This window comes from Lepisma saccharinum, chromosome 17, assembly GCF_977018435.1.
Source record: "Lepisma saccharinum chromosome 17, izLepSacc3.1, whole genome shotgun sequence".
Lineage (NCBI taxonomy): Eukaryota > Metazoa > Arthropoda > Insecta > Zygentoma > Lepismatidae > Lepisma > Lepisma saccharinum.
The window spans coordinates 52,758,572-52,773,293 of NC_139245.1; the positions used below are offsets into that span (position 1 = coordinate 52,758,572).

General features: G+C 39.1%; 1 protein-coding gene across 1 annotated transcript in view; it reads right to left on the minus strand.

Annotated features, from left to right (window-relative positions):
- LOC146001416 (dipeptidase 1-like) overlaps positions 1 to 14,722 on the minus strand; it is a 123,069-nt gene that overhangs the window by 28,087 nt on the left and 80,260 nt on the right. Inside the window, 2 exon segments of the mRNA XM_083138735.1 lie at positions 677 to 752; positions 4,696 to 4,780. Coding sequence (XP_082994861.1) covers positions 677 to 752; positions 4,696 to 4,780 — 161 coding nt within the window.

Consider the following 14,722-nt stretch of genomic DNA (forward strand, 5'->3'; position numbering starts at 1 on the left):
CCAAAATTTCTTACAAATGATGGGTGGCGACCGATCCCATACACAGGCCGAAATCTCAGGAAAAAAGTTGTTACGTTTCTTCCAGGAGACTCGAACCTGCGCGCTTTCCGTGACCGGAGCCCAAAGCGTTACGCCTTATACAGCACGGCCTCGGCCTGGGACTCAGCAGAGATGATATGGAAATTAAAATAAAACCAAAAGTGTATATTCTGTCCCGGCGATCTCTGGAGTAGACGATCGAAAGCAAATCTCTGCGCGAGTAGTGACGCGAGATGGCTGCACCAATGAACACGTGAGAGGAAACGATATTGCGTGGAGGGGGAATGCGACTCCAGTTACCAGCCAGCCTTCCCACAGCATGTACTGCTTCGTTCTGCCCACTCGACCCATCCCCCCTTCTATGCCGCTATGCGCTGCATTGCTCTACAGATTCCTGGGATAGAGTATAAGTTAAATTTACGCACAGATATGCTACTCGGGACTGGACCTACAGTTTAAAGTGAGATCAAAATCACTGTGGAACGTGCCATCAGCAGGGATCGAACCCGCACTCCTTGATTACAAGTCGACAGCTTTACCACTACAGCCTTGCACATAATAATAATTATGTAATGTGAACTTACAACAAATGTTATTATTATAGTTTTGAGCAATTGCGTTAAAGTAATATACTTACAAGTTGATCCCATCATATCCGGCTCCGATGCCAACGTGATCCACCCCCGCAACCTCTCTGATGTGATTGATGTGAGCTGAAAGAGAAAACAGCAAAATAAATAAGTGAATAACGAATGAGCTGTTAGAAAATATCATAGGACATCAACATTAGCATATCCGTAGAAATAATGGATCAAAATGAAATATCTCTTTGAGAACAAAACCCAACACCGATCAATTCTCTCCCGAGAGGAATCTTAAATTAAGCAAGCAAGTGCCTCGTATTGTCGGCAGCTCAGATTCTCCATTGATTGATGGAGTTCGTAAGACAGCGTTGCACTTCCGCGATGAAAGACGCTGCATTGATTTCCTATTCTGGGCTTATGAGGTGGAGAAAATGCAAATTCAGAAATGAATCCTTGGATCTCGGTGATGTTTTTCCGGTTTGTAAACCAAATTAGGATCAAAGGAAGCGCAACTTGCTGCAACGTTTAGCACATGAATTTTGCTGGCGAGTTTCAGAATAATTTTAAAAGTCCAAGTGTAATCTCGAACAAAGTTAGATGAACTTACCACGAAGCACAAATATGTATTTGTATTTTCGGTTTTCCTGTGTCGTTTATACATATTTTGTACAATGTAGGAGCGATGTAGATGAACGATCAATTGAGAAAACGACGTCACATTAACGATTCAAACCCACGACCTCCAGTTTGACATGACCCTAATCTATCCACCTCGCAAATATAACAATTTCCGATGCCTGAAGAATCAATATTACGGCTACAGTATATTAGATTGATTTATTTGCTTTAATTTACTACGCTTTATGTGCTCCGTTTGGCTAATTTGCGAAGATGGGTATGAGTGACGATATGATGAAAATTGATGAATGGACACTTCACAAACAACCATACCCAAGCCAGGATTCGAATCAGGGACCTCTGGACGGTCTATTACACATGCAGTATGCAATGATTATAATATTAACAATCATAGAAGTGGAATGGTTAGTGTAACGCTCTACGACGTGTAACGATTGATAATTTTTTTGGCAAATCTTTTTAATATTTAATAGCCCTCGTATAAATTCATTTGGAGTTTTAATCTTTTGAATGTACATTTTTTTTTATCTTTGTTAACATTGTAACGCAGTTTCGGCCCAACGAGAAAGAACGCAAAGCAAGTAGAAGCTTGCGTTGTTTTTCTTCCTTAACAACAATGAGTTCTTTTCGTTCGGCGCTGCGTGGGTTTGTAAATAAGTTTAGCTTGCATTGTGTTTCTGGATATGTCTTTTGGAAAGGGTAATTGTTAGATGCTAAAAATAACTTTTCAGTTTGTCGAAATCTTTTGTTGAGAAATAGGATTGCGCAATCTCGCAAGTATAAATATCAGCGTTCTCGCTGGCAGATTCAATCAGTATAGCAGTAGATTCCGGAATCGTTAGGTGATTAAATCGCTTGTCGAGGTCCAGGGCTGGGAGAATACGGGCGTTGTGTGGGGAGTGGCTGGTCAGCTCTCCCTTCCACAATGTCCGAGGTTCTCCGTAAGCCACCTTTCAGGATTTGTGCTGGTCAGCATGATCCTTAAAGGGGATTTAGCGAGCATATAAATAATTTGATTCATACATATTTAATCTTAATAATTTAAATTTTTGATTCATAAATTCTATCGAAGTTGGCACTGGTCAGTGTGACTCCGGTATAAATTCAAGATGTACATCCTTCTCGTCGAGTAATTATTCTTAAATCATTCTGAATTCTCCTGGTCAGGAGGTTCATTTAAATAAATTTGTTTCTTTGATACTAAATCCGAGAGCATACCTCTGGTCAGAGGATGTCTCTTAAATCTAATAACTTATATAGTTTCACGTCCGTTTCTAAAGTCTGAGTATCCGGAACGTTTATTGGTTTTTCTTATTTTGGTTTTATGTTAGATATAATTTTGAAACAGTTATAATAGGTGACCGGTCGAGTAAATGTTTTTATAGAAATTCGTTTTATGTAAAAGTCTATTGTTTTGCTTTTGCAATGTAAGTAGCCAAAGAGGGTAGACAGTGTCCCCTGTTATGTTATGGAATTCCAAGCGAACATTTGTAGTTTGTGGCCGAGAGATGGCTTTGGTAATTGGGTAGAGACAGGCTCCCCTTATCTTTAGTTATGAATGTTATTGGAGGTTGGCCCCGAAGAGGGTAGTATACCTCGAGAGTTCTAAAGAACATAATACTGAAGTGAAAATATGACAGAAGCACAAATAGATATTTACGGATAAGAAGTTTATGTAATTTTCTTTTGGTTTTGGTTAATGGAAATTGTCGATCATTACTGTTAATTTGTCACCTGTTTATTGAAACCAAGTTAAGCTGGGATATGGACGATATATATATATATCTATATAAGAGAGAACTCTCTGGATTGTATTTTATGAGAAAGCAAGTTTCAGTCTATGTTTTTCGGAAGTTATTTGAACAGAAATTAAATTTTGGCATTGTAATTTTCTCTCGATCTGAAGATTGTATACTTTCTTTTATCCTAACATATATATATGGATTAGTAAATAAATTTATAATCGTTATTTGGTATTTCTTTGTAGTAAGTTTACCTAATAAGTATAAATTAACTGACTTCCTTTTGGTTGGAGAGGTGTCCCGCCGTTACTGGTCAGTGAGGCGGAGGCCTTATCAGTCCAAAGGACGCCAGAATTGATTATGCTGATTTCAATCGCGAATCGTATGCGTATCCTCACTGGTCAGTGGGATGCGGGTGCGATTGCGGTGGAGTTCAAGCATGAGAAAGGGCTAATATAATTTGAAGTCTTGGTTATGTAAGTGTAAATTTAACTTTTGATTATATTATTATCTTGAAACAGACCCTTACCCGAACTTTGGGATGCGGGGTCTCATGCCCCGCAGGAACTGAGCGTAGTCGTGGCATTTATATATTTATAACAGAAAGATATTTGGTAGGCAGCGACGCCCGGTCTTTGTCTGTTGATGGGACCGAGTCGGTGCGTCGTGTGTTAGGCAACGTGGGCCAACCGAGCTTAACTTTGCAGACGCCAGGGGTCGCGGGTTTGAATCACAGCCTGGACATGGTTGTTTTCTGTGAATGTTCCTTCAAACAATTCATCATATCATCAGTCATCCTCATATTCGCGATTAGTCAAAAGTGTTAGGAAAATAACAAAAATGAAAAAAAAAAAAAAATGAAGTAAGGAGATAATTCTGTCCCAGCTTCAAAGCTACCAGACAGTTTGAAAATTAACACTCCCAAGCCAAAATAGTTCAAACGAATCATCTAATAAGCCATTTCAATCTTTTGTCGTGAAAATTGTCTCCAGATATTTTGAGCTCAAAATTACCACAGTTGCGTTTACAGTAGTACCTTGGATCCATATCTACTATTTATTAATCCTATACATTACCGAAAGTTTATTTTATTTCGCCACAAAACGGCAGCAGAATATATTTCACAAACTACACATAGTTTTACTTATCGGGGTGAGTCACCTAGCTTTAGCACCGAAATATTTCGTGAACAACAAAAAGTATTGAAAACGTTCATTTACAGACATAAAGTTAGGATAGAGGCTCATGAAGTAAGTGGATACAATACATTCAACCACGTAAGTAAGTATGATTTTCAACACAAACTTACGTCATTTTAATGGAAACCCCTTATCATTAGCGCAATTGAAAGTAGGAGAAAATACATTAAGAATTGCGTTTGTTACTTTGCAACGCGTCAATCACTTCCGAAGTAATTGTAACGTGAAGTTGAGCGTAAGACAGAACGACCGAGATGAACCTCATGAGATCAGCCATGTGTCTAACGGAGGACAACAGCAAGAATGAAAGAGGAAGAGGGATAATAAGTGACTTTTATTATGGATAACTATGAACGGTTTTTAAGAGCCTCTCTCCTAAATTCATTTCTGTCAAATTAATTTCTTCAACATTTATTGCTTTTCGCGGAATATTTCCGGTTGTAATGTTAGAACTCACCCTGTATAAATTGAAAATGATAGCAAGGAACTCACCTACAACATCCTGCATCGTAGCTGTTTCATTGCAGCTTATAAAATAATTGTAGAAGGCCACCATGACAATACCTCCATTCTCCGCCTGCAAAGAAAATATATAAAAAAATGCATTTGAAATCTTACATTACTTTCATATTTACAAAATTTTTAAACTCCATTATATCTTGTGCTTAGGCAATGACTTGGGGATGGGGGAATGGAAAGACATTGTATGCCCTCGATGTACAAGGGGGTAGAATATCGTTTTATCCATCCCTTAATATTCACTCTCAGTAATGTTGATTTTAAATGGAGAGAGAGAACAGCAGTGTACGTATATATTCTTGTAATATATAATCTCAGTGAGATAGTTCATAAATGGTTGATAAGAACAGAATAGCGATGGAGGCAAAGGACAGCAACTAACTATATATGCGAACAAATTAGATTATTTTCAGAAAGTTCATTTTTACGCTATGGCTATTAATGTTCCATTAACAGATTTGTTCGCTAGTTTATGCGATACTTGCGGCACTTCAGCAGAAAATGTACACTAGCCTCAATTAGTACTCCGGCAGTTTGTTTCATTATACAGCATATTTGCAAAAGACACAATTCAACCTACACATGTATCAATATACGCTGAATAAAACACACTTTACTACTAACTTCGTTGACCCTGTACTTGTAGTATTCCTATATACCCTGTTGAAACTATCTCTGGAGCATGACCGCGCATAACGGTAGAGAAAAAAGAAGAAAGCTAGTTCGCGGAGTGAAGAAGTACGTGCCGCTGTCAAGGCTGGTAACTGCAGTCGCTTTCCCCCTCTCCACGCAATCCTGTTCATCTCGCGTGTTCATTGGTAGAGCCGTCTCGCGTCACTGCTTACCCAGAGACATGCTTTCGTTCGCCTGCTCCAAAGATGGATGTGACAGAGTGTACTATGAGGTCGACATGGGTGCAAATCACACACAAAAAACATAACCACGATAGCATAACCAAAGTAGTGGTTTAAGTTTGGTACAAGCTGAAATTCATACATCTAATAAATATGTTTACTTACTGATCTGATATATGTATTTTAACAGTATCGGATGGCGGACGAAATGTAGGGCTTTCAAAATTCTGGTGGGATTCTCGATTCTCTATCTAGACTAATAGAAGATAAAGAACCACAAATCTCAGACATTGTAGGGTATCACTAGGGCTATTATACAGGGTGTCCGGCTTAGACCTTTAACATTACAAAAGAGCATAATTTTGCAGAGAAACCCAATTTTATTACCAAAATTTACATTTTGGTAGAAAAACTCATGCATTTTTTTTGTCTCAGCACCTGCACTTCACACAACCTCGATATGAGCCCCCCCCTGTGGCACGGCATATGTCGAACCTTTATTCCAATTCCGTCCAAGTATTCACTAGCATTTGAGGGTTCACATTGTTAATCGCCTGACGAATTCTGTTACGCAGATCTTCCAAGTTCTCGACGGGCATACTGTAGACTTGGTCCTTGATGAACCCCCAAAAGAAAAAGTCTAGGGGGGAAAGATCCGGCGAGCGCGGATGCCAAGCAAGTGGTTTAAATCCTCTTCCTATCCATCTTCTAGGGAAATGCTCATCGAGAAATTCTCGTACAATGATAGCAAAATTTGCAGGGGCTCCATCTTGTTGGAAAATGGTTTCTGGAGGCATTTGAGGCACAGCGTAATGCTGAAGCATGTCTAATATTTCGTTCCTCTCACTGTTTCTTCAGCAAAGAAGAACGGCCTATTATCTTCTCTTTCATTAACCCACACCACACATTAACGTTTGGCGAGTCTCTCATAATTTCACGAAACTCATGAGGATTGTCACTTTTGCAAATACGGCAATTTTGCTTGTTAACTTTGCCACACGTGTGGAATGCAGCTTCATCAGAAAAGCATTGTTGTTGTCAATTTTGGTTAACATTTTGCCCGAAAACGTCTGTCTTTTAGGTTTATGATCAGGATAAACTCGTTGATGTAACTGGATTTTTTACTCCCGTAGACGTAACCTTTTGTGCACAACGTCATGGATAGTAGACCGAGGAATGTTGAGCTCTAAACTTGCACGTCATATTGATTTTTCTTGGACTTCTTGTGAATGCAGAGCAAATCACTTCAGTGTTTTCCTCTGATGCCTTCCGCTTCGCGTACTTCCCGCGCATCGACACAACACTTCCAGTTTCTCTTAGTTGTTTATCCTACTTAGCAATACTCAAATAGGAAGGAACATTGTCGTGACGTTGAAGATTGAATTCACGCCGAAAAGCACGTTGAACAAGCTTCACAGATTTGTTTTCTGCCAGTGAAAGAACGCACAACGCTTTCTGCTGAACCGTCCACTCCTCCATCTTGGAATTTATGCGTTACACGCGCATGCCCGTCACGTCAACTCGAAGTACTGGTGATTCTCGCAAATGGCCACAGCTGCCAGTCCCATACAAACAATAAGTTTCATTTGATATCGAATGTAACTAAAGTTATACTGTTTTGTAATGTTAAAGGTCTAAGCCGGACACCCTGTATAACCTCGTAATAAATTGCGTAGTATTGCGAGAGGGTGGGGTTCAAGTCACCACGTTGTGACCATAATAACGTCGACGTATTAAGCCAAAGTTTCACACAGGCACCAAATATGCCCGATGACTGACTGGTTTTGTATTACATTTGTGTGAAACAGGTAAAATACGCTTCGCGTGGTTGTTTTCCGGTGGTGACTTTTACATTTTTTTTGGAACACATAATTTATTTTTAAGGAACAAGTCAATTATGTAAGGACATTTCAGTAAAAGTACATGCATATGGAAGGTTTCTCAGCAAAATGTAAATACTTAACAGTTTTAGAAAGGAGGAACTGTACTGCCTTGTAACGACCCTGCGTGGTCGCCACATTTAACGACCCTGCGTGGTCGCCATATTATATTTTGTTAAGAAGAATGCATGCTATATGTCCCTCCGAGGCGTACGCTTTTAGTTTAAATGTGTTAACGGATCCACCTCTACGTATTATTTGACCCTGCGTGGTCGCTGTTCTGTAAACGCTAACGGATCCACCTCTACGTTTATTAGCTTCGCTTATTATTAGACCCTGCGTGGTTGCTGTATTCAGAAAATGTTATCAATTATTGTCATATACACTGTTCAACTCGTTGTTTAGAATTACAGAGTCCTGCGAGGCTCATTATTAATTGTATTGTCTGAATGCGCACAGTTTTAGTTTATATTAACACGTGCATCTAGTGATTTTCCCATTAGTGTTTTCTTAATGTCACTTCTCGGATGTTTCTCAGTACGAAGGTTGCAATATGTAAAAAAATGAGTTAGCAACGCGTACTTGTAGTTAAAATTTTCACCACCCATGCGCCACCGCGACTATAAAACCCAGCGCAGCGAGACCGGAGCTCAGTTGGCTCCCTGATGTCAACAGGCAAACATCCAGGGTTAACTGGCCTCCCAGCCTGAGAACTAGAAGCCATCCCAGAAAGAAGGACGGAGAAAGAAGAAAGAAGAAGAAGAGCCTAGCAGCAACCTACCTACCTGGTCCGCTCGCTTAGGCTGATAGGTGCCCAGGTTCTACCTGCCCGGCTTGTCTGGGAGCACCCGGACCTTCCTTTTCTAACCTGCCGTCCCTTCATAGGAGACACCGGTTGGCTTGCCAACTCCCAGCTAACGCCGGGGTGTCGCGGCATCCTTTAATCCTTTTACCCTGCGCCCGTTATTCGGGAGTACCGATTGGTTTCGGCCAATTACCGGCTGTGGTTGGGGTACTACGCACAACCTACTTTCTTTTACAGGGGAACCCGTGACGTTAGCGGCGACCAAGGCCCTAAATAAAATTAGGTCCCCATACTCCCCCTGGCGCCTCACAGCGAGGAATAAATTGGATGTTCCCTGCCCCCCTTATCTCTTGGTGAACGTGCGTGGAACAGGTAAAAGCACGTGTGTGGTACAAGTAAATGCACGAGCGTGGTAAAGGTTTCAGGTAAAGACACGTGTGTAAGTGTGCAAACGGACACCCTTGTGTTGAGACTATAATAAATATATATAAATATATATATACTAAGCTGGTATAGTCATTCCTTACACCCAGCAAGCCCTAAGATATTTCTGAGTCCATGTTCTGCGGCTGACAAAAAGTTAGCGCGTATGGGTAGACTTTTGCCGTCCTACTAATTAAAGTGTTTAGAGTGTGGTAATTGTGTGTAAGTGTGTGACGGACGTTGCAGCCTTATAGTTCAGAAAATAATAACTTTTGTAGTTTAGATTATTGTTCTGAAACTGTCAGAAATAGTACAATTTTTTGAAGTCTTAAGGTTTACGAGTATTTTTTTTTTAAAAAAAAGTGTTTTGATGTGTTGCTCTTCAAATACCGTAATTACTAAATTATTGTAGTAGACCAAAAATTTGGTACGTTTATAAGCGGAAAGGGGAAATAAAAATATTAACATTTCTTGAACAACCCTAGTTTTATTCGTCATTGTTTGGCGAAAGTGATCTGAGCGTTTATATATATGTAGCTACTATAAAATCCCTCTCTGAAAAGCATTCTAGCCATTTTTTTACATTCATATATTCCTAGAGGTATGCCTACAAAGATTAACAAGATTTTTAACCAAATAGGAAATCTTACACAAAATCATTCCAGTACGAGTATTCAAGAGTTTGTACGCTATCTAGGACGCCATCTTAAATTAGCAACGAAATAAGCAAGGGGTCCAGGGACGGGGGCAGAGTATCACATACAGGTATATAAAGTAAGTTAAATGTTGTTGAGTGGTAACAATGATGACGTTGAATATACTGTATCCAAAGGACGACAGCGAGAGTCGTTTTGTTTTAAAGGGGCACATCTCAGCCCACGTTTACTTACGCCACAGAGTATTTCCGTTAAACGGTAACTAATTTGTATCTAAATATTTATAAACTTGTTAGCATCAAATAAATTTTCTACAACATATTTGCTTTTTACAACACCGTATATTCCTATTCCCTCTCTGAGAAGACAAAAAACTACTTTCCTGGTCGTTGGCCGATTTCTTTATGCAAAATGGCGAGTCCCTCACATTTCCACTCATAATTGGCAACCTGGGTAAACTTATGAGACCCTACGTTACCCTAATGGAAATATTATAGTTTTCTGCCCTTATTATCTCACACTGTTTCACCACAAGGAAGGTCAAATGAACATCCTTCCCCCAATTGTAGCTGTAGCCTCTTATTGCCGTTGTCCTCCACGACTTCGTCAAAAGTCTCTCGGTGGCTAAATTTCAAGACGCGAGGACTCTTCCACCTCTCATCAGTGGAAAGATATTGCGTTTTTAATAGAGTGCGCGTGCGTGCGGGGCTCAGCGTAATGAAAGCATGTGTTTGTTTTTCTGTGGTGCCTGTGAGCAAACCACGGAGAGAGGTGAGGAAAGTAAAGTAAGATTTGAAAACATTCCGACGCGTTGCAGATTGTATGGATAGTGTAAGAAAGTACAAATTCTAAACATCTTTAATCATATGAGTATCAATTATCATCATGCGACGTTCATAGCTTCCTGTAAATATGTCATAAAACGTATTAAAAGTCCCAATGTATAGTCAGAGATACTTCTTGGTTGTAACAATCGCACTGAGAGCTAATGGTAGCGTTACAGCGCAGAAATGTCCTTGACTGTACTGAGGCGTACCACATATTAGTGCCGCCATATTGAATTTCATTGCCAGTGCAGCTAATTACACACAAAAAATTAACTGAATGAGATAAAATTTGGTAGTGTATATATTTAAATTAAGACAATTTCAAACTACATTTTCCATGTTGGAAAATGATCGCCCTTACTGGCGAATTGCGGAAAATGTTTCCAATAATATAAAAAGTAGACAGATATCTTCCTACATTTGGTCTAAACCTGTGGCAAGCACGAACGGAATTGCGCATGCGCAAACTGGGCGAGTCCACTGGCAAATTAGGGGTCAGTAATGCAAGTAAGACGCAGAAATACTCATTGTTCCACTTCTAGTTTTAACAACCATCACAAAGCATATACACACACAATATCACCAGATAATAAACAAATGAATGCATACGCGAGAAATACTGATCTATAACTTAGCACGTAATTTCGTGCATATTTCCACTTTTGTGTTTGGAATCGTCCACTCGAGTTAGGCAATTCTTCCGTGGTTGAACATCTAAAGATTTATACTGGTGTTCATTTACCAATATGGATACAGATAACATTACAATTCGGATAATATATTAAATAATGAGTCTTGAGTGTTTTTCCCATACTTTATGAAATACTTCCAGGAAACTGGCTTGAACTGCTGGGCTGCAAGAGGATGTGTGTATGACGAATAGAATAAATTACGTTTATTGCCCATTACCAATATTTAATAGAAACCATACAAGCGAGGGTGGTCTGATCACGCATGAGACAGTGAGATATCTAAACACTGATGCTTAAATGCTAATGGCATCACTGTACCGGTTCATGTTCCCGCGGTGCTGGCGAGCGGATTGCGATTTTTATTCCTTCTATAGGGTGTTCCGTATAGGACACCGAATTAGAAAATTAGAAAAATATAGGGAAAATATCATGAAAATAGTTATATTTCACATATATGTAAGCAGCAACATCTCCCATTTACGTATTAAAGACAATGTCAGGTATATGTCTACCCCTACTGTGTTTGCATGCATTTATACGCTCCACAAAATTATTGATAACCCTCTCACAGATCTGTCCCGATGCCTCGAATCATCCAGGAGATTTCACCGTTGACACTGAACCAGGTGACTGAACATTAGTCTGCGAACTGTAGACACGTTAGGTGTTTTATTCCTTCCGAAAATCGTACGAAGTTTTCACACTGTCTGCGTTGCACTTTCACCACTTTGGTAAAATGTCTTTACAAATGAGAACACGTTGCTCAATAGTAAACTGTTCCATATCGAAACCACAACAAATGAGTCAAAACAATTGAGGTTACATTAATCAGCATGACAACAGATACCAACATTGGTAAGAACAGGTCTGCCAACCTCGAAACAAAACAATAGCACTCGATTCAAATTCGGCGTCCTATATGGAACACCCTATCCTTGTTACTATTTCACTTAATTTTGCTGTTCGCTAGAACGGAGGGAGGTGTACCAGGTGTGCCTGGGCATTAATGTGTCTCCGAAAATATAAAATTTAGAAACTAAAATTAAAATAATGAAAATATATTCGAGGTTCAAAAACGTAAGCTATTTCCTTTCATTTGAAATGCCCCCTCTCGCAATTCTTTCTCTACCTACTTCCTCCGAAAAGAATGTGATATTGTTTACTGTGATATTGTTTACAGAAATCATGTATTATAGAATACTCGTTTTACATATTAAATCATACAGAGTATTAACTGTGAAGTGACCAGATACAATATTCTATTTTATAAAGTAATAAGCATTAGAAAATGTATAAAAACTGAACCTGATTTAACGGAACAATAAGTTACGACAATTAGACTAAAATTGTTCAGATAGGCAACTGAAACTCCCCTTAAAGCACGCCCAAAAAAATTAGTATGCTTACGCCTGTGGCTGCTAGCTAAAAATCACTACAACCAAAGTCCGAACCGTGACACCAGAATAGGTACAAAATACATGGTTATTGATACATTATAGTACCACAGATAGGATACAGTGTTTGCATAAGGAAAAAACAATGTGACAAGGTTGATCATATTGTTAAAATAAATATTCCATAGACATCCGTATTGAATTTCTTTCCTGCCCCAGAATTAGAAGTTAGAGAAACATTTGATAAATATTTTATCATGAAATGTAAAAATTCGAAAACAACTGTGCATGGTTCGAAAGCAGCGTGGTGGGAGGAGTGTTACTTGGGCATCGGAATTTTTCAGTTGTTCTCCATCATACATCTTGCTGGTTTTGGCATTTCTCTCATAGAGAAAGTTGTACTTGGAGCCGAATCTTCAACATGTTTATGAAGGTTGTCAGTATATCTAATGGACTTACAATGGGGAGGACACTAAAAGTAACTGAATAAAATAGTATTAGCCAGCGGAGGGATGTTAAATATACTGTCAACATCAGTGAAAGGAGGCAGCTTCTGGCATTCCACACTGATATGGTTGAAACCGAACTTTGAACTTCATGACATGTACATTATTTTGGGTGCGTCGATTTTGCAACCCTTACAACGTCATGCCATTTTCATCCACTACAAACTTATTACTTAAACATTGTATTTCCTTCTGTCAAATCATGCGCGCGATAGTGCGCTACGATGCCAGGGATCTCAGGTTCGATTTCAGGTCTGGGCATGGATGTTCTTTGTGAGATTCCTTCATGTCACCACTCAACCCTAATTTTTGCCATTGGCTAAAAGTGGCAGAAAATCGAAGTAAATTAAACCTAATCAATCAAGTCATGCAAAATGTGTATATAAATATGTCAATATATTAAGAAGTACTATTTTCGTAGTCTTTGGTGCTAGTTTTAGCTTTCTGACAGTAAAAAGTAATTGTACTAAATACATTTGTCATTTCTTAAAATACAAGAGGTTATTGTGATATAATGAAATTGTAATAGGAGAAGGTTGCCATCAATGGACCGCTTTCATGGATAGACCTTTGACGTATTTTCCCCAACAGGGCTAGCGCATTCGCGAAGACAGTTGAATTCTCTTCCTTTCCTTCCCGCTGTTGTGTTCAGGAGAAGGAACACCTTGGTGCCATTCCATCGCGAGCTATACATTCAGGTAAGTTTTCTGACTCAATGTTATAACTCTACACTTCTTTTCTGTAAATGTTACGCGAGCAATAAATACATCATTTAGCAACTTCACACATCAGTGAAATTAAAGAGTGCTTTTGTACAACTAAATCCGATATAGGATGTTTCGTTTTTTGCAGGCATTGCTTCTGTGCCTTCTAAAGAATCCAATATGGCGAGGTTGCCATCAATGAACCACTTCGTGTTGCGATGAATGACCCGGTTTGTCCTACGCCTATGCTCATTTACAAACGTGCTAGAACGTGTGAAGACTTCAAAGATGGCTCACCACCTGGGAAAGTGTTTGTCCCGAGAGTGGCTATATCAACAAAGACGTTTTCTGCGAGTAGATGCGCCATTTTATATAATGTGTAAAACCAAACATGCAAGATACTGTGCTTCTCGTGTGTGATGGACATTCTATTCCCACAAAAAATTTGGAAGCCATCAAAATGGCCAAAGCTAATGGAGTCATTATGTTGGCTCTGCCCAGAAACACAGTGCAAAGCTCCAGCCACTTCATGTTCTTTTTTCAAACGTCTATCGACGTATTTCATTATGGAAATAGAAAAGTACCTTAAGGTTCATCCTGATCGAGTTCGGAATTACAGTTCGTTATTTGTAAACGCATATGCCAAAGCTGCAACAATGACTACTGCTTTCGGTGCTTTCAATGCATCGGGACTATGGCCGGTCAAGAGGGATGTGTTCCAAGATCACCATTTTGCACCATTTACTGTCTTTGAATCCCAGCTTACAACACAGCAGAGTGAAGACGTTACTCCAGAAGAATTTCCAGCAACCAGAAATAAGAATCAGCAGGCTCAACCTGGCAATTGTTCAACATATTGTTCAAGATATGAATGCTGATTTGACTTTTTCAGATAATTTTTCGTAAGTTTTATTTTTCCTAATTATGTACGAGTTCATTGTTTCTTGTTCTCATGTAATAAAAACTAATTCTTTCATACAGTTTTCCTTCTTTTTACAAATGGTCCATTGATGGAAACTCGATGATGGAGACCTGTTGCCATGAATGGACTATTTATTACAATTATGATTTTCATTTTTAGAACAATAACAAAAAAATACATCAACATTGTACATGGCTGTTTAGAAAGTGGTATACAAAATATTTCCATGTACAGAGTTCAATTTAGGCCAAACCTACTATCGGACAAACTTAAATCTTTTTATGTAGTCCATTGACAGCAACCTTATCCTATACTAAATAACATTGAAAAGTTCATG